Source organism: Tachysurus vachellii, chromosome 9 (genome assembly GCF_030014155.1).
Source record: "Tachysurus vachellii isolate PV-2020 chromosome 9, HZAU_Pvac_v1, whole genome shotgun sequence".
NCBI lineage: Eukaryota > Metazoa > Chordata > Actinopteri > Siluriformes > Bagridae > Tachysurus > Tachysurus vachellii.
The window spans coordinates 25,826,664-25,846,663 of record NC_083468.1 but is presented as its reverse complement, the minus strand read 5'-3'; the positions used below and the strand labels follow the sequence as shown (position 1 = coordinate 25,846,663).

Sequence of the window (20,000 nt, the reverse complement as noted above, 5' to 3'; positions counted from 1 at the left end):
CCTTTCATTATTTTTAACCATCCATCCATCCACCCACCCACCCATCCATCCATTCGTCCACCCACCCATCCATCCATCCTTTCATTCTTTCCATCTAGCCATCCATCCATCCATCCATCCTTTCATTATTTTCATCCATCCATCTAACAATCATTTCATTCTTCCATCCATCCATCCATCCATCCTTTAATTCCTCCATCCATCTATCCTTCTTTTTGATCCACCCATTTTCTGTAGTGCTTATCCTACACAGGGTCATGTGGAACTTGGAGTCTATCCCAGGGGACTCTGGGCACAAGGCAGGCAATACCCTGGACAGGGTGCCAACTCATCACAGATCACACACACACACACACACACACACACACACACACACACACACACACACACACACAGAATGAGCTGGGAATCAAACCCCCATCTATCACAGAGCACACAGACAATTCCAGAAAAGGTAAATATTTCCCGTCCTTGTTGAGGTTCAGAGCAAAACAATTATTATTATTGTACGTCTCAGATACATTACTGCATGAGCAGAAGATCCATCATTTCATGTGTTCTTCATGGAGGATTTAATACGGAAACATTTGCAGTACAAGTAATTGGACCGCAGCAAGAATCATGAACAAAACGATCCAACTTGTTAATTAGAAATATCCTCAGGCGTTAATTAAATTTAATGAGCCAATGATTTTTCATTTTCCACCCAGAAAACAGGTGACGAAACAAAAGTGTCAAAGGTGTGAGAAAAGGAGGTGCCTCGTCATGTTATCAATCAAGCTCTGACCAATCGGAATGTAGAATTCAGTGTCATGACATGGTCACTTCCTGCTTTGCCTCAGTGTTGCTACATCACTTTATACACCTTTATATGCCACACAATTCGCAGCTCGGAATGAGTTTTAAAGATCTTCTCGTGCGTCATTCCTTCTCGCTTCACTTACTTCCTGTGGTAACCTGAAGAAAGATCAGCGTGTCTTTTCTCCTCCCACTCTCACACCCTTCCTCTCTTACTTCTTTACTCAGGCCACAGATGAATGCTGGAAAATCTGCTGATCGTTCGGAAGCTCCGACGAACAAAGCATTGATTTTTTCCTTTTGCGTCCATGTGCTCATTCCCATACAATTACTGTGACTGAACCAAGGCCAGAAACATCGATACTTTCTGTAGCAACAACGTTAATCATTAACGTTAACCTTAAAGAGGAGGCTGAACGCGATAAATAATATTTAATAAAATCGCTTCATATCTATTATGAAAATTCTTAGTTTTTTAATGATGGTTGTTTAACCGTTAGCTAAAGTGAAGCTGGGGAATTCGTGGCCTAATGGTTAGAGAGTTTGACTCCTAACCCTAAGGTTGTGGGTTCGAGTCTCGGGCCGGCAATACCACTTCTGAGGTGCCCTTGAGCAAGGCACCGAATATGAGGAAGAAACCTTGAGAGGAACCAGACTCAGAAGTGAACCTCATCCTCATTTAGTGACACTGGACAGGAAATAATGTCAATGTAAATAATGTCCTTTCTACAACAGTTTGTAGAAAGAATTGTGCAACCAAGAGCTCCTGAGGAACTAACAGTTCAGGGAAATGTCTAAGTTCACCACAGACCCAGCACCAAGTCTTCAAAGCAGAATAAATGATCTAGCAGAATAAAAGTTGCATCACTACATCACACCACACTGTAGTTGATTATGACTATTTTCCAATAACAGCCTGACACTGAGAGAGAGTTTTATTCTTTACTGTGTTATTATCTAGCAGTGCATCTGGTAATACTGAAGTCTGATATGAGCATCATATAAAGATCAAAAAGCGAAACTGAGTCAATTCTAATAACAAGTCAGTGATTCTTGGGCTGCTTATTTAAAGGTGGGGTCTCCGTTGTTTGAGAAATGCTTCAGAAAACCGCATTGGGCTGCCAAACAAAACAAAAACAAAACCAACGTGTAGCCAATGAGCAGAAAGGGGCGGGTCTTGTCAATATCGGCGGAGAGAGTGTTCAGTGCGCATGTGTGACATTAGCAGAAAGCGGTTTTAACATCGACATGGAGGATAAAAACAAAGAAAGAAAGAGAAGAAAGGCTTAAGATAAGGTAAGAAGTAGGACGTGTTAATATAGGATCAGCTTTCCAGCGCTGGAGAGAACTGAAGGAGCAGGAAGTTGGTCACATATTCACAGATTGGAGTTTCTCGAGTCAATAACTCCTGAGCTAAACGCTGTTACTACACAAATAACACCTCTTTTCTATCGTAGTAATGTAGAGACGCAGCTACAAACGTGTTTTGTGTAGTAACAGCGTTTAGCTCAGGAGTTATTGACTCGGGAAACTCCAATCTGTGAATATGTGACCAACTTTACTTAAGACGCCGAGGCGCTTTTTTCCTTCTCGATAGGTGAGTAATGTTGGTTTTGCTTTGTTACACAGAACTAATATATGCCTTTGTCCTTTACATGATTATGCTTGTGTGTCATTTTTGCTTGTTTGTTTATCTGCAATCGTATTGTTCTTCTCTTCAGCTATGATAAAGACATATTTCTTTCCATTAGTTGCCTGGGTTACGTATGTATGTGTGGGTGGAGCTATCAGTACAGGGGTGGGACCCATTTAGGTTAGGGGCGTGTTTGTTTTGGTGATTTCAAATGTCAACATTGGCTTTCAAACAACGGAGACCCCACCTTTAATGTTAAGGGTTTAAGCATTATTTAAATTGAGAGACGGTGAATGATAGAGTACAGAGAGATGAGACAGTAATAGAGAAGTTGAAAGAGACTGGCTGAACTCCATGCTTATTTTTTCCATCTTCCACTGCTTGTCATCCGTATCGATTGGACATGAAACAGAGATGATAAGTGTCAGTTTGGTTGAAACCCGAACACTGACTGTCTCCATCTGTCCTGTGGATGGAGTATAAACCACACGGCACAGCAAAGAGGAAAGATCTCAGGAGAGTGGGAGTGCTTTCACACATGCAGTGATTAGTCAGTTTAGTGTGTCGAGATCATGACGATCATGCTCAGGTCTGAGAGAGTCTGATCTCTCGGTTCGCTTTGCTTTGACTCGCTGCAGGAGCTGAATCGTACGTGTTGTGTGTTTTGGATAGCTCTTTAAAACTGAGCTGCAATTTACAGAGCTACAATTACAAAAGCCAAAATGTTTTAATCTAGCTTGGTCCGATTAGGTAAGTGACTCATTTTCCCTCAGGTTTTACAAACTAATAAATAAAACTAAAACAAACTATATGACCAAGGGTTTGTAAGATTTGCCGTTGCCCTGGAGACAAAAAATCACGGTCCGTCTCTAATAACGACCTCATACGAGAGCTCCTAATGAAGCTTAAACAATGTCTAACTATAAATCTTATCTTCAGAGAGATTCAGGACCAATCACGGAGCAACTCTGAGCCAGGAAATACAACATCCTTTATCGTAGAGAGGGGGCGGGGCTTAACCTGTTACTAGGTGACACATTCTGTAGAAGGCTGTGATTGGTTGTCCAATCATATAAAATAGGAGCGCATTTAAAATCTGGTCTATTTTAAACCTTCACTTTGTCTCTATGTTAAGATATTTGACACTATATGGTGTAGGGATTACGTTGGTGACCGATCATATTACAGATGTTCTAACATCTGTATGTTATAAATGTAATAAATGTAAATGTAAATGTAAACATCTCTGACAGAGCAGAAATGTCAGAGAGACAAATTATATCATTTCTGCTGCTCTGGGATTTCAGCTCTGTTTCTGAGACGTTAGAGTATCTCTAAATGCCATAGCGGCAGTATATATATATATATATATATATATGTGTGTGTGTGTGTGTGTGTGTGTGTGTGTGTGTGTGTATAATTTCTGCACTGTGTCTCTACCTCTAATCTCTAATCTGATTGGTCACAGAAATAATCCCTACACGATCTAATCTGTATCATCTTATTAACTCATTATCATTATTAATTATTGTATACAACACTTTCAGTCATTTTCTCCCCTGATAAAGAAACTCTTCATCCTCTAAAAAGTCCTCCTCAAGACTTTTAGACCTTCTGAGCACTTTTAAGGGTTAAGATGCTTTATGAATAAATTTTATCTTTACTCAGATCTTCTCTTTAATATTAAGGGGAAAGGGCTACATTTTTAAGAACTTTTATGACTAGGAGAAACTCTTTACACTGAGAACTTTGATGAATACGGACCCTGGTTTTGGTTTGGTTTCTGTTCTAGTTCTTGTCTCTGTGTCCTGTAATTGATTTGTCGTCTGATTGTGTTCACCTGTATTTAGTCATTTGTGTACGTCGAGTCTTTAAGCCTTTTCTTGTGTCCAGATTTGATCTGTTTTTGACCCTTGCTTGTGGTTCATCTTTATAACCTACTGTAAATGATCCTTGTCTTTGTGTACTGTATGATGTTCTTAGTGGAAACCAGACAAAGTTCCTCAATCACAGGTTTTACTCTCAGAAGCAGTGACGCAGCATCCGCTGTTTGATGGTGAGGTAAATGGTACGACCCACAGACTCGGCTCAGCTATCGCTCGGCTTTACTTTTCTCATTAATAACGTCCGGGAGACCAGCTGTGTTTGTCTGTGTGTGTTTCCCAATTCCCAAACCTTTGGACAAAGAAAAAAGAAATGCAGTCTGATCTGCTGAAATCCCAGCAGCCCCTTAGGATCATATTGTGCAGCAGAAATCCTAGAGGCTGCAGATGCCAGGGTTTTGAGTGACAGCTAAGTTCAGTAATTCTGCTCTAAGGAAAAGGAAAAAAAATAAACCTACAGGAAAATAAACACTTCAGAAAATCAGACAGCACAAATCTGTACCCTGCTGTGTTGAGGTACATTTCTCTACTAAAGTGTGTATTTAAATGTTTAAATGCACAATGTTAAATTGTGCATTTAGTTCAATTAAATTAAAGTGTGTATTTAAATGTTTAAATTTCAATGTTTAAATGTAAAAATATGATTTTGCCTAGTTTTTCCAGTGTTTCCTGTTTTTTTTTCACGGAAAACATCGCGAATCATACATTTATTGATACAAGACGTGATAACAACCTTCTTTACACAATCCTGTACTTGGTTTGTTGCCTGATGATGTTCACCTTTACAGCGTCGTATTTTGAAACCTTGACTACGGTGGCCGAGAAGTGCAAAACAAATGAACAAATCCGAAAACAAATGAACAAATCCGAAAACACAACGACAAGTCAGACAACCCGGAAACAGTAGTGTATCGTTTTTGAATGGAAACTTACCGATCATTGGACAAGACACCTGTCACTCAAGATATACAGGTATGGAATCTTATGTGTAATGTGTAAAGTTCTCCATTTAAATATAAGAAAATAACAGAATTAATCCACAGTAATCCATTCCATCCATCCATTCCAACTTTTTCCTGTGGCAGACTGTTGTGCTTCATGTATACCTTGAGTGACAGGTGTCTTGTCCAATCACAAACTATACCAACCTCTTCCGGGTTGTCTGAAATGTCGTTGTGTTTTCTGATTTGTTAATGTGTTTTCTGATTTGTTAATGTGTTTTGTGCACCGATTCAGACAAGCCGGAAGAGGTAGGTATAGTTTGTGAATGGAAACTTACCGCTCATTGGATAAGACACCTGTCATTAAAGATATACAGGTGAATGAAAGGTGTCTCGTCTGATGATGGTAAGTTTCCATTCACAAACTATACCAACCTCTTCTGGGTTGTCTGACTTGTCGTTGTGTTTTCGGATTTGTTAATGTGTTTTGCACTTCTCGGGCCACCGTACTTGACCAAGGCCCTCGACCCTCAACCACCCGGCTGTATAAATGAGATCAAATATAACTCAGTCTAGATAAAGGTGTCTTCTAAATCCTGTAAATGTAAGCTTTAGGGTAGAATAATGTAGGTTAATGTACTGTCAGTGCCTTAACAGCTAAAAACGCACCTGTTCCAGCCTTGAGGAGGAATCGGCTCTGGGACTCTGTGCTATGAATATGAACTGTTTTAACTACAAAGCTGCAATTTCATGCAAGAATATTCGAGGTGTTTTCTAAGACCTTTAACTGAAAAGAAAAGACAAAACAGCAAGATATGATACTCACCAAGACCCAGACATGATACTCGTAATCCAGACTTCCCAAGGTTCCTAAACAGAGAGAGAGAGAGAGAGAGAGAGAGAGAGAGAGAGAGAGAGAGAGAGAGAGTTTATCATTGAGACTCTTGCAGAATGTTAATTAATGTTACCTGTAAAATATTTCACTTGATGCTGTTTGATCGTGTCTCCCTAAAGGTGAGGTGTGTTTCATAGTCCTTTCATAATCTGATTGATTGAATCTGATCTTTTAAAAACAGATTAGAATAGAATAGAAAAAAGAAAAAATAGAAAAAAATAGAATAGAAAAAAGGTATTTTAGGGTAAAAAGTATTTTATCAATACAAGATTTTACTGTGTGTGTGTGTGTGTGTGTGTGTGTGTGTGTGTGTGTGTGTGTAGAATGATTTGTTGTTTTTCATTCAACAGGATTTGTGGAAAAAAAAATTTCCATCATTTGAAGAGAGACATGGAGCTGTGCAGAGATCAGGAAGAGTAACAGATCAAATAAGGAGATAAGAACGAATAAGGAACAGAATGACATGGTGCTGAAAAATGAACAAGTGCTGTGTGTGTGTGTGTGTAGAATGATAATGAGAGTGAGACAGATTGGGGTGGAGAGGTTACTCAGTAAATTCCACACAGGTTCAGCTGCACTTGTATGAACAGTTTCCTCTTCTGCTACAATTCCTTCAGACGCAATACAGGATTAAAGGGGCAGTATGTAAGTTTTAGAGCATGTCTATAGTAAGACATCCTCTTACTTCTAACTGACTCCTCCCCTTTCCTCTGGTGAAACCACTCATTAATCAAGTTGGCTTTAAAGGTAAGGATGGTATAAGCTGAAAGTGGGGGCAGGGTTCATTTCAGGGCCAGAAAAATTATAACCAGCAACTGAAAAGAAGAATGCAGCTTTCTTTCTTTCTTTCTTTCTTTCTTTCTTTCTTTATTTATTTCAGCTGTGACTGACAGCTGTATATAAATACGATGTTGTTTTTTAAATATAAAAATTGTAATGGTTGTTAAATCACTATGAAAGAGACAAATTTTCCTGGTAATGATTTCTGGATTGATTGTAACCACCCGACTGTGTGAATGAGGAAAAACTCCAGCTGATGCCACAAGCAGAAAAGTGACTAATAAACCACAACACTGGCTTTGAAGTGAAAGAAATATGGGTTTCTTTATGTGTGTGCTCCTCGTTAAAATCTCTCTCTCTCTCTCTCTCTCTCTCTCTCTCTCTCATCACCCTTCCCCCTTGCACAATTTTTAGCTTTGTCCAAAGCAGCAGGAGGAATCTGTCCATGTTTTCTGATTGATGAGCCCATCACCTCACTTGTTCCTGACATCTGCTTGTTACCTGATGGTTTGCACCTGGTTTGTAAAATTTCTTTGGTTATTTGCTCATTTATACCCCACTGCATCTGTGAGAGGCGGCGGTGTCGGAACCCGTAAGCAGACTATATTCAAAACTATACAAAATAGACCAAAGCGAGGTGGATAGAACAGGCAAGGGAGTCGAACCCCCATCAAATCACAGTCTGAGGAGAAACTAAAACAAACAAAGTCCAGACTGGTGAAACCAGAACCGTAGCGATAATCGATACACAGTAAAACAGAAAGAGACAGTAGAAACAGCTTGAAGTGGAGTGAAACACTGGCAGTACTTCGTGTCGTGCTTTACTGACCACGCTGCTTAAATGTTAAGAAAGTGTTCAGTACTCTGGCGATGGCTCCCTCTAGTGGGTTGGAGGTGGGGTAATGGACGTGGCTGTAAAGGATATATTTTTTTATTTTCTGTATATTTTTTTTCTCTTCCACTTGTATAGAAAAAAATAATCTGAATCATGATATTCTATTTTATTCTAATTTTATGACTCAAAGAAAGCCTCAACACTGCCAAGCCACTACACTGTGCCCTTGACCGAGGCCCTTAACCCTCCCTATAGACGTATACATATATATATATATATATATAATGTATATATATATACACATATGTATGAGACCAATAAAAATTGGATTTTAAAGAATATTTCAAATATTTTAAAGATATTAAAAAATGAACCATAAACATGTACTTATAAATCTTAAAGAGCTTCAAATTCACAGTTAACTGGGCAATGAAAATGTTTATAGATCGGATTTCTGTTTTTCTGAGAAAGCTCTGAAGTACAATGTAAACTTCTCCACCATCTCTGGTCGCATCTGCGCTTCTTCTGAGACGCTTAAAATCAGCCGAAGAGAAGATCTCAAAAACAGCCGTGAAAGTATTAAAAGCAACACATTTATTTAGGTAGTGATGTTGTAATCAGTGTGTAGAGTGTGTGTACTGTGTGTGTATCTGAGTATCTGTGTGTAGCGGAGTGTGTGTATCTGGGTGAGTTATGTGGATGGAGTTTCATGCTGAAACGTTTTCCCATGAGCTCGGATCCAGGTGAGTGAGGGTACGAACACCTGATGTCTCTTTAAACTGGGTTACAGTGTTAATCACTGTGTGTTTTTACATCCTGAGCACCTGTGTGTGTGTGTGTGTGTGTGTGTGAGAGAGAGAGAGAGAGAGAGAACCGATCTCTGAAATCATCTTTATTCTCCATCCCTCTCTCTCTTTCTCTGTATTTTTAGATAGAAAACATTTAGAATTGAGTAAAAAATCTCCTGTTCCTGCTCCATGTAGTATCTCACTCCGTTGTGTAACATGATATAAAAGACAACTGAGACAATGTGCAGGATCAAGTTCTACTTTATAATCTGGTCAATAAATAAAGGTGGAAGTCATTTTCTTTACTTAAATCAAACGCAGTGATTAATGTGATCGTATATGCAGCAATACTGTCTAATACTATGTTTAATTGTAAAACTAACAGACCGATGTAGCAACAACAACAAATCACAGTGATCTATGATCAGAGATACAAACAACCAATACGGAAACAAGAAACAACGGTGTATAAAATATAAAGAAAATTAGTGAAGAGAGAAATGCTGTATCCGGAATCAAGTGTGTCTTACTGCGATTGATTCGTTATCAATTCAGCATTTCAGTATTTGCATGATGTCACATGCTTGTCTCCGCTTACCTCCAAATGTTTTGGCAACCTAGCTTTCTGTCCACTTGCCTCCAAAAGCAACACTAACCCTTATGTCCACTTGCCTCCAAAAAGCACCATCCGTTGCGAATACTTGCATCACCAAAGCCAACATCAAATCTAGTTATTTCTGTTGCTTATACATAGAACTACAGAGAATCAGTTTTAGCGGTTAGTAAAATCTCTTTGGCAGGAGACGATGCGATATTTAGCATAAAGAAATAGCGTGAATAGCAGCGTGGTATGCTAAAAGCTTTTACTAGTTAGTAAAGACAGTAAAACACAGAGTGTAAAACATATTTAGAGGAGCAGAAGTAGGTAACTAAAGTGTCAGACTCGCTTAGTTCGAGTGTCAGTATGATGAGGTAAACTGGCACTATGATTCATTTAAGTCCAATATTTATTTTATTGCCATTTATTTTATGCTAATACCCTAGCATGAAGACTGTGACAAATCAGAATACTTTGTTGTTCAGCGTTTTCTTACTCGTTCAGAATAAAAAGTCAAATGTCAGTCGGTGTACTAAATCCCCCTGCATGAGCCTTCGAGAGCCGGGAGCTTTTATCATACGAAATGGATTTTTACACATGACAGCTTCCTGGCGCTGCAGTTTCGCTAGGCTTCGCTAGGCTAATTGAAAACCCAGCTCGTTTTTTTTTTGTTAGGCTGTCAGAGTTTCTGTATTAAAACGCTTAAAATTGTCACTTGAATGTGAAGTGAGGAAAACTACTTTGCTGATTCGAAGATGAAGATGCTTGACAAACAAGTTCTTGCAACACGGTGTGTATGGAAACACAGTGACAGCCTGAATACATGGAAATTTATTTGGAAAGTTTTTATGACTTTTAATCACAGCGTATGTTTATTCAGGCCTTTTAAGAATGCTTTTAGCTCTGACATCAGGTAGATATGGTTATGTGTGGGAATAAATCTGTTTTTCTAATCGTCAGCTCGAAGAAAATAAGAGGTGTGTGTATATGTGTGTGTGTGTGTGTGGCTTTAGAGTCCCATAGACTTATTTACAACATTTTTATTAGCTCAAACCCATCACCCCAACCAGACAGAGCTCAAGCTCCACATGGATGGCTCTCAGTCTGCGTTCCTCTCTACAGAGCAGAAGTGTGAAATAGAAACCGTCATCCACAGACGCCTGGGACTGCAATCCCTCAAAGGCCTGTTAAACCCAAACCAAATCATTTTTAATAATGCTCAGATGGGAAAAGTGCAGAAGGAGCGCTGAGCAGAATGCTCCCTGTAGAGTGTCAGCGTATGGATCGAGTCGAGTCGAAATAGCAACAGTGCTGTTGGATCTGTAGAGCCTAAGGAGTCTAAAAAGGTTAAAGTCAGTTTGAGTTTTCAGCCCGATTTAAGTGTCGTGAAAGAAAATAAAAAACACATAAAAAGCAAAATCTTTGTTCGTGGTTTAGTTAAAGCTGCACAGATGTTGACGTGCCTACCAGCTGCTGATCTAAAGACAGAAAGAGACAACGCTCATCTCAGACAGTGGTGCAGGGATGAGCTATTAAGAAGGATTTTTACATTGGGTTTTGGATTATTGCAGAAAATAAGCTGATTCTTGATTCTTAAAGGTTTTCTTTATCTTATAAATATCTTCACAGCTTTTATAAATATCAGCAAAAGTAAACAGTTAACTAAGCCACATGATTTGACTTAATCGTCACCACCGGCGTAGAGGTTTACAACTGTAGTCCTGTTTATCTACTTGTAAGCAACCACCTTTTTCAAGACCCTTACAACTACGAGCATTCGACTCTGAATCAAATCACCTACAAGAATTCAAGTCTGAATTAATTTGCCTCCAAGAATCTGACTCTGAATCAAATCACCAATTTTCAAGACACTTACAACTCACTGAAAAGTATCTGACTGAATCAATTGACTTACAAGGCATTGACTCTGAATCAACTCTCATACAAGAATTAGTTTCTGAATCAACTCACCTACAAGGTGACTCATGGGTACAAATTGCTTACAAGTACCTGACTCTGAATCAACTCATCAATTCAACTTTGATTCAACTCACCCAAAAGAATTTGACCCTGAATCGATTCAGAACCAACTTATGTAAACGAATTTGGTTCTGAATCGAATCAATTCACCTTTTGTTTGGTCTCAGTGTTTTCTATAGACATGTAGCTAAACTGAGCCAACTGAAATGTCATTTGTTCTGGAGATATGAAGAAAATATTGTAACGATGAGACACAAAAAATTAGATTAGAGTTAGATATTTATATAATTATCGAATCGTTTATTTAGTGGCAGATGATATTTCTGATAGCTCAGTGAAGCTTTGTCGATGTTTTACAAATCGCTGTTTTTCTTAGCCAATGATTGAGTTTTTGGCAAACGCTTTCAGCCACACAAACCCCTCATTGAACATTTATAACAATTATGTGTGAAGAGAATCCAAAACACTCAGATTCCGATTCAGCAAACAGACCAATAGTAGCTGTAGTAATAGTAGTCCTAAAATTAGCTGAAGTGTGTGAATGTTCTGCTCTTACTGCACGATTCACCCCTCACACACACACACACACACACACACACACACACATTCTCTCTCTCTCTCTCTCTGATGCTCCCAGGTGTATTTTTTGAACTAAACTATGGCCTTCTCAAACTCGTTGTGTGTGGAGAAATGAGGGGAAAGCAAGAGAGAGAGAGAGAGAGAGAGAGAGAGAGAGAGAGTAAGTGGGTGTGCAGAGGCGTGTGAAATAAAAACACACACTTGCCTGTCCATGAACTCTCTTTCTGCTGGATTACAGCACCACGGCAGCACCACGCGTGGGCTCTGCACTCATGAACATCAGCGCTGCAACATTTCTTAAAACACAGATGTCGATGGCGCTGATCCAGAGTGAGAGAACTTGAGTGGAAAACATTGACATAAGGAAAATAATCAATGACGGAGGGAACACGGGGGCTCAGTTGGTATCGTGTCTGCTTCTGGGGGTTTCCTCCGGGTTCTCTGGTTTCCTCCTCCAGTCTAAAAACACATGCTGTTTGCTGAATGATATCTCTAAATTGTCCGTAGTGTGTGTGAGAGTGTGTGTGAGTGTGTGATCTAAGTTTTTTATATTTATTCTTCTAAATTCACACAGAAACAGTTTCTATGATCTAAAGACCTCTGCACTCTCTCTCTCTGTCTCTCTCTCTGTCTCTCTATCTCTCTCTCTATTTCTTTTTCTTTGCTCATAACTGTAAATGTTTTAAAGTCATTTTGTTCTGTAATAAACTAAATAATTGGAACGGCTAACAAGCTGCTGTGGTGCAAGAGAAATAAAACCCTTCCTGATGGTCAGTGGTAGAAACTTACACAGCGCTGGTGTGGAAACAGAGACTCCACCGAGTTTCACCAAATCCATCTCTCTTTATGACCCTGCAAACAAAAGATTGCTGCGATCTCTTCCTGTGTTACACACTATGATTAAGCTGTTTCGCCTCTGCAATTTCTCTCTCTCTCTCTCTCTCTCTCTCTCTCTCTCTCTCTCTCTCTCTCTCTCTCTCTTTCCCTCTCTGAGTATTGTGCAATGCTTTAGCAGTCATTTCTTCATCTCGTTCTTCACTTCACTTGTCTCAAAATGCACTTGGAGGTCAGGAACAGAGACAAAGATCTAACTGACTGCATGCTTTTAATTTCCTGTTACCTAGAAGTTCAATTAAAGTTTTTATCCCTCTGTTCTTTCTCCTATATTTCTCTTCTCTTCTCTTCTCTTCTCTTCTCTTCTCTTCTCTTCTATCCCCCTTCTCTCTCTCTCTCTCTCTCTCTCTCTCTCCCCCCCCTTGTCTCTATCTCTCTCTCTCTCTAGCCCCCCTTGTCTCTCTCTCTCTCTCTCTCTCTCTCTCTCTCTCTCTCTCTCTCTCTCTCTCTCTCTCTCTTTAGCCCCCCTTCTCTCTCTCTCTCTCTCTCTCTCTCTCTCTCTCTCTTTAGCCCCCCTTCTCTCTCTCTCTCTCTCTCTCTCTCTCTCTCTCTCTCTCTCTCTCTCTCTAGCCCCTCTCTCTCTCTCTCTCTTTAGCCCCCCTTCTCTCTCTCTCTCTCTCTCTCTCTCTCTCTCTCTAGCCCCTCTCTCTCTCTCTCTCTTTAGCCCCCCTTCTCTCTCTCTCTCTCTCTCTCTCTCTCTCTCTCTCTCTCCTCATCTCTCCTCTCCCTCTAGTCTCCTCTCCTCTCTTGGCCCTCCTCATTTCTCCGCCCCCCCACTATTTTCTCTCTTTTCATCTCTCTTTCTCAGCAGATTTTTTTCTTTTCACTTGAAATCTGTTGCGTTATTAATGCGTTATTAATTCCACCCCATTGATCCATCACCAAATAAACTCTTTATCTAATTATTTCTTTTCTTTTGATTATCCTACAACTGCCCAGCACCATTAGTCGGTGTGTCTCTTGAGAGGGTTTCACGTTCACAGCCAGAGAGAGATGATACAATAATTACTAAAAAAAATTAATGAATTAAAATATTTTTCCTATTTCCAAAGCATTTAATGAGCACTAATTACATATTCATGAGCACATGCTAGCAATAACACTAACAACATGACATGATATAACAACAAACATTACATAATAAAAATAAAATAAAAACCAACGGACGATGGGATGTCGATGAGGTACTTACTGTATCTAGCTGGCTGAGATATTTATCTAGCAGAAATACAAATTTAAATAGACTCCAGGAGCTTTCTGGTTAATGCTAATCATCATCTTTTTATTTATTTATTCATTTATTTATCAATTTTAAAAGAATTGACAGGTCAAACACCCTGACATTAAGTACTAAAGAAAATAAACCTCAGCGATTTAAAGCTCAGAGTGTTGATCAGAACGCTGATTGTAATTACTCTAAGAATGACTCAGTTTTTCGTGCCAGTGTCCTTCCCCTGTTGAAAAGAAAAAAAAACCTACCCATATGGCACATGCTGTAATTCTTAATGCCAAACGATCTATGCGCTGATTGTTAGCGCTCTCTGTAGATCTCACAAATATCTCACATAACACTACGTTCGTACAAACAGCTCCAGCACGTCTCATTACACACCCGAGACTTCACCTAAACCTCCTTAACGATGCTAATAAATAATCCATGTTAGCGGAGATCGTGTGACGTTATGGAAGACGGCGCTAAATTATTTCTCATGAATTATTTCCACTGTGTTCCATTTAAACGGCTGGTGTATACTTCTGTCTAAACGCCGCACCGTGTAGTCAGGATCTCAGAGTAAAAGGCCGTAAAGCTTTCTGACGCACTGATTACATAACTGAGTTTGTCTCCCTGAAGGTAGGATCGTGTTTAATGCAGTTGCTGTGTGTCAGTGTGTTACATCAGCTGACCCTCAGATCACCTCAGGACTGTAATACAGACAACGTTCTGTTATCAAACTACAGCAGTACTCTTATGTTTTTATTCTGCTACACGCTACCTGATTTCACCCCTGAACATGCTGTGATGTGCTGATGGAGAAATGCTGAATGAGAACAAATTCCAGATAAACAAGGCGAAGATGTGACAGACAAACGCTAATGTCTGACAGGAATAACAACATGCTAGCAAGCTAGCATCACTAAACACATCAACATAATGTGTGATTGTGTACAGCTGTCTGTGTGCATGTATGTGCGTACAAGGTGTGATTCTGTATAGGTGTGTGCAGGTGTGTTTGATTGTGTACAGTTGTGTGTGATTCTGTACAGGTGAGTACAGGTGTGTGTGGCTGTGTACAGGTGTGTATGTGTGATTGTGTACAGGTTTGTATGTGTGTGATTGTGTACAGGTGTGTGATTGTGTACATGTTTGTATGTGTGTGATTGTGTACAGGTGTGTGTGATTGTGTACATGTTTGTATGTGTGTGATTGTGTACAGGTGTGTGCAGGTGTGTGTGATTGTGTACATGTTTGTATGTGTGTGATTGTGTACAGGTGAGTACAGGTGTGTGTGATTGTGTACAGGTGTGTGATTGTGTACAGGTTTGTATGTGTGTGATTGTGTACAGGTGAGTACAGGTGTGTGTGATTGTGTACAGGTGTGTACAGGTGTGTGATTATGTACAGGTGTACTTGTACAGGTGTGTGTGTGATTGTACAGGTGTGTACAGGTGTGTGTGTGATTGTGTACAGGTGTGTGTGTGTGATTGTGTACAGGTGTGTGTGATTGTGTACAGGTGTGTGTGACTGTGTACAGGTGTGTACAGGTGTGTGTGTGATTGTGTACAGGTGTGTGTGTACTTGTGTACAGGTGTGTGTGTGATTGTGTACAGGTGTGTGTGTGATTGTGTACAGGTGTGTGTGATTGTGTACAGGTGGGTGTGACTGTGTGTGATTGTGTACAGGTGTGTGTGTGATTGTGTACAGGTGGGTGTACTTGTGTACAGGTGTGTGTGATTGTGTACAGGTGTGTGTGTGATTGTGTACAGGTGTGTGTGTACTTGTGTACAGGTGTGTGATTGTGTACAGGTGTGTGTGTGATTGTGTACAGGTGTGTGTGTGTGATTGTGTACAGGTGTGTGTGTGATTGTGTACAGGTGTGTGTGTACTTGTGTACAGGTGTGTGATTGTGTACAGGTGTGTGTGATTGAGTACATGTGTGTGTGACTGTGTACAGGTGTGTACAGGTGTGTGTGTGTGATTGTGTACAGGTGTGTGTGTGATTGTGTACAGGTGTGTGTGACTGTGTACAGGTGTGTACAGGTGTGTGTGATTGTGTACAGGTGTGTGTGACTGTGTACAGGTGTGTACAGGTGTGTACAGGTGTGTGTGTGATTGTGTACAGGTGTACTTGTGTACAGGTGTGTGTGATTGTGTACAGGTGTACTTGTGTCCAGGTGTGTGTGATTGTGTACAGGTGTGTGTGTGATTGTGTACAGGTGTGTGTGATTGTGTACAGGTGTACTTGTGTACAGGTGTGTGTGATTGTGTACAGGTGTGTGTGTGATTGTGTACAGGTGTGTGTTTGTGTACAGGTGTACTTGTGTACAGGTGTGTGTGATTGTGTACAGGTGTGTGTTTGTGTACAGGTGTACTTGTGTACAGGTGTGTGTGATTGTGTACAGGTGTGTGTGTGTGTACAGGTAATGGAGGTACACAACATGATGTTCAGCATTAATACACCACACTAACATGAAGACATGTTTCAGGTTTAAACCACAGATATGTCATACGACTGATGATGTGTTCCTGTAGGAGTGACAAACCAAACAAAAGATGGACCTGTAGTTCATTCCACATCTACAGCAGTCACGTGCCACCGTTTTAACAAGGGCACTAAACTTTTAAAGGAAAGTGAAAAATACTAGTGTGGGGTAAAAATAACTGGAAATAGAAACCCCTCAAAAAAGCATAGCAGATTCAGCAGGTTTCCTTTTTTATCCAAAGCTTGACAAAGGAAAAATGGAAAAAGGAAAAATAACAAACAGCAAGCAAAAATAGCTTGGGTGAAAATGGGGGCAACAAGAAAGAACGGTTTACGAGGGAATGCGGATGAAAGGAGGACACGAGGAGGCAGAAAGTGACTGGTTTTGATGAGGGACCGAGAATCTAACGGTCTGATTTAATAGATTTTTACTATTCCACTGTTACTGAAAACTGGAAAATAATCAACCACCAGGTGGTTTAAGGTGATGTGTGTGTGTGTGTGTGTGTGTCTGTGTGTACTGGTGAATGCGATTGTGTATAGGTGATCGATTTTGTACTTATGTGTTTGATTGTGTACGGGTGTGAGAATGTTTGTGTGTAATTGTGAGTGTGTCTGTGTGATTGTGTACAGGTTTGTATGTGTGTGTGATTGTGTACGTGTGTGTGATTGTGTACAGATGTGTGTGTGTGTTTGTGTACAGGTATGTACAGGTGTGTGTGTATGTGTGTGTGTGATTGTGTACATGTGTGTGTGATTGTGTACAGATGTGTGTGATTATGTACAGGTGTGTGTGTGTGTATGTGTTTGTGTGTGTGATTGTGTACAGATGTGTGTGTGATTGTGTACAGATGTGTGTGATTATGCACAGGTGTGTGTGTGTGTTTGTGTACAGGTATGTACAGGTGTGTGTGTTTATGTGTGTGTGTGATTGTGTACATGTGTGTGTGTGATTGTGTACAGATGTGTGTGATTATGTACAGGTGTGTGTGTGTGTATGTGTTTGTGTGTGTGTTTGTGTACAGGTATGTACAGGTGTGTGTGTGTATGTGTGTGATTGTGTACACGTGTGTGTGTGATTGTGTACAGATGTGTGTGTGATTATGTACAGGTGTGTGTGTATGTGTTTGTGTACAGGTATGTACATGTGTGTGTGTGTGTGTTTGTGTACAGGTATGTACAGGTCTGTGTGTCTGTGTATGTGTGATTATGTACGTGTGTGTGATTGTGTACAGATGTGTGTGTGATTACAGTATGTACAGGTGTGTGTTTGTGTGTGTATGTGTTTGTGTACAGGTATGTACAGGTGTGTGTGTGTATGTGTATGTGTTTGTGTACAGGTATATACAGGTGTGTGTGTGTGTGTGTGTGTGATCAGGTAACCTTGAAGGTGTCAGAGTGTGTGGTTGTTGTGTAGTGTGTGTAGAGTGTAGTCTTGGGACCAGGTTTGTAGGCCACAGTGTGTTCTGGTAGTGTAATCAGTGGTGTGGTTGTTGAGCTGAAAAGTAATCAACACTTTCTGACCAATCAGAAAGCAGAGGTTCACAGGGCTGTGGTATAGGGACAGTTTTCAGGTGAGAAGTTTCACTTCACTTCCCTTCACTTGGGTGATATCTGCTGCCCCAGGTCTGAACGTCTCCCAGCAGAAGAAGAGAGACCGCCATAGAAACGAGACGTCTCTAGAGACACCCCGCAGACACAAATCACCAGCCGGACGCAGGAAATGCTGAGATCTGCTGCTTCAAACTAAAGAGCCTGCATGGTTCAGCTCATTTGCTGAAGTTTGCTCAGTTAAGAAGGTAACAACAGCGAGGAAGTGGGGGGGGATCTGAGAATCCTGCAGCATCAGCAACACACAATCTGTTCGACACACAACCCCCAACCACCACACACACCCCCACACCCCCCTCTCTCTCTCAGGCCTTGTGTAGATGGATCCAAATTTAGGACACACGCTTTCCAACAAAGCTCACTGGTTTTGCTGCAATACGACTAAACACACCTCTTTCGTAAAAGCGCCACGTTTCTGTTCGGGTTTTTCTGTCGTCTCGTAAAATATCTCTAATCAACATCCTTAAGAGAGAGAAAAGAAAAAAAAACGCTGCTTTCTGCCTCCAGGCTTTTAGCTTTTTATAGCTGATTCATGTGTTTGTGTTTTTTGTTTTTTTTAATGCCTGCCAGGAAAACATTAATTTCGTGTTTTATTTTAGGACATTTTCAAAACACTGACGTCTGGAACATTTACAGGAAAAAATAAAAAAAAAATTGTTAGCTATTTTTTTTTTTAACCGAAGCACAGCAAAGTAACAATTAAATCCTTGGAAACATCACAAATAGTTTGATTCTCGCCACAACACGGCGTTCTGTTACAGAACGACAAATTGGACTTTTTATCCATTTTCAGTCACATTTAATGATGTGGAACATTTTGGAAATAAGTTATACAGTAGGAGCTAGAAACAGTCGGGTTTCTCACCGGGTTCTCTCTTTTTCTCTCTATCGTGAAGTTAAGAGAAAACAATACAGCTTTAAAAAAAAAAACAACAACAAACAAACCTTGTCTGTTGTAAAACATACTTGTCGGAGTGTTAAAAAGTGCTGAGAATCCTTCTGTAAATGTTATGTGAATGTCGTTTAACAGAATCTTTCCCAGTATCAATGAGGTCATCCTTAAAAATATACTTGTTTGCCGTAACCCGACCGACCCTGTCAATTTAGGACCGACTCAATTATTTTTTTTTTTCGCTTTAAGTCCGACCGACTTGCCGGTTGTAAATTTGCGTTAATTTGCATTTTTTTTTTACTCTTCAAACAACTAATACAAAAGCAATAAAATAATATTAATTATATTTTAGTAAGTATTGTAAATATATAAATTGCCTAGACCTACATACAAACAAAGGCTACGTTCTTTCTTTTAAATAAAAACCCGTGATGTCATCTATGTTTACACTATCGGTTACCGGATGTCACACTATGGCCTGTGCGTTCGCTTCGTCTCGTACTCTCATTCACTGTCAGAGTCGACGGTTCGCACTTGTTAACGATGGCTGTGGCTGCAGTAAACAAAATGTTCGCGGTCACCATTCAAAGAAATTTGTTTGTGGTCTATATAGATAACTATCCACACTTTTCTCAATTTATATTAATAACATTCCCCAGGCAGTTGGTAATTCACTCATTCACTTATATGCCGATGATACAATCCTTTATGCCATAGGTCCCTCCTCTGATGCTGTTCAAGCTACCCTGCAACATAGCTTTTACCAACTACAGCAGTCTTTTACACAACTCAATCTCACTCTCAATACCTCCAAAACAAAAAGCATGTGGTTTTGCCGTCGGGGTACCACTCCTCCTCCTGCCCTTAACATCACCACCTGCAAGGGGGCTATTCTAGAACAAGTCACTGCTTATAATTACTTGGGCATCTGGTTGGAAACTTCACTTTCTTTCTCTATTCACATATCAAAGCTGCAATCTAAGGTCAAAGCCAAGCTTGTTTTCTTTTACAGAAACCGCTCTTCCTTCACCACTTCTGCCAAACTTATTCTTATTCAAATGACCATTCTACCCATGTTAGATTATGGAGACACTATATATAGGGTTGCTTGCAAGTCCACCCTATCAAAACTTGATGCTCTTTACCATTCTGCTATCAGGTTTGCCACAAATGCTCCTTTCAATACACACCA

The 20,000-nt window shown here is 40.1% G+C and overlaps 1 protein-coding gene across 2 annotated transcripts in view; it reads right to left on the bottom strand.

Annotated features, from left to right (window-relative positions):
- kcnab1a (potassium voltage-gated channel subfamily A regulatory beta subunit 1a) overlaps positions 1-20,000 on the bottom strand; it is a 111,450-nt gene that overhangs the window by 43,407 nt on the left and 48,043 nt on the right. For both annotated transcript variants that reach the window (XM_060878373.1, XM_060878374.1), the window contains exon 2: positions 6,082-6,125. In XM_060878373.1, coding sequence (XP_060734356.1) covers positions 6,082-6,125 — 44 coding nt within the window. The remainder of the gene's footprint in view (positions 1-6,081; positions 6,126-20,000) is intronic.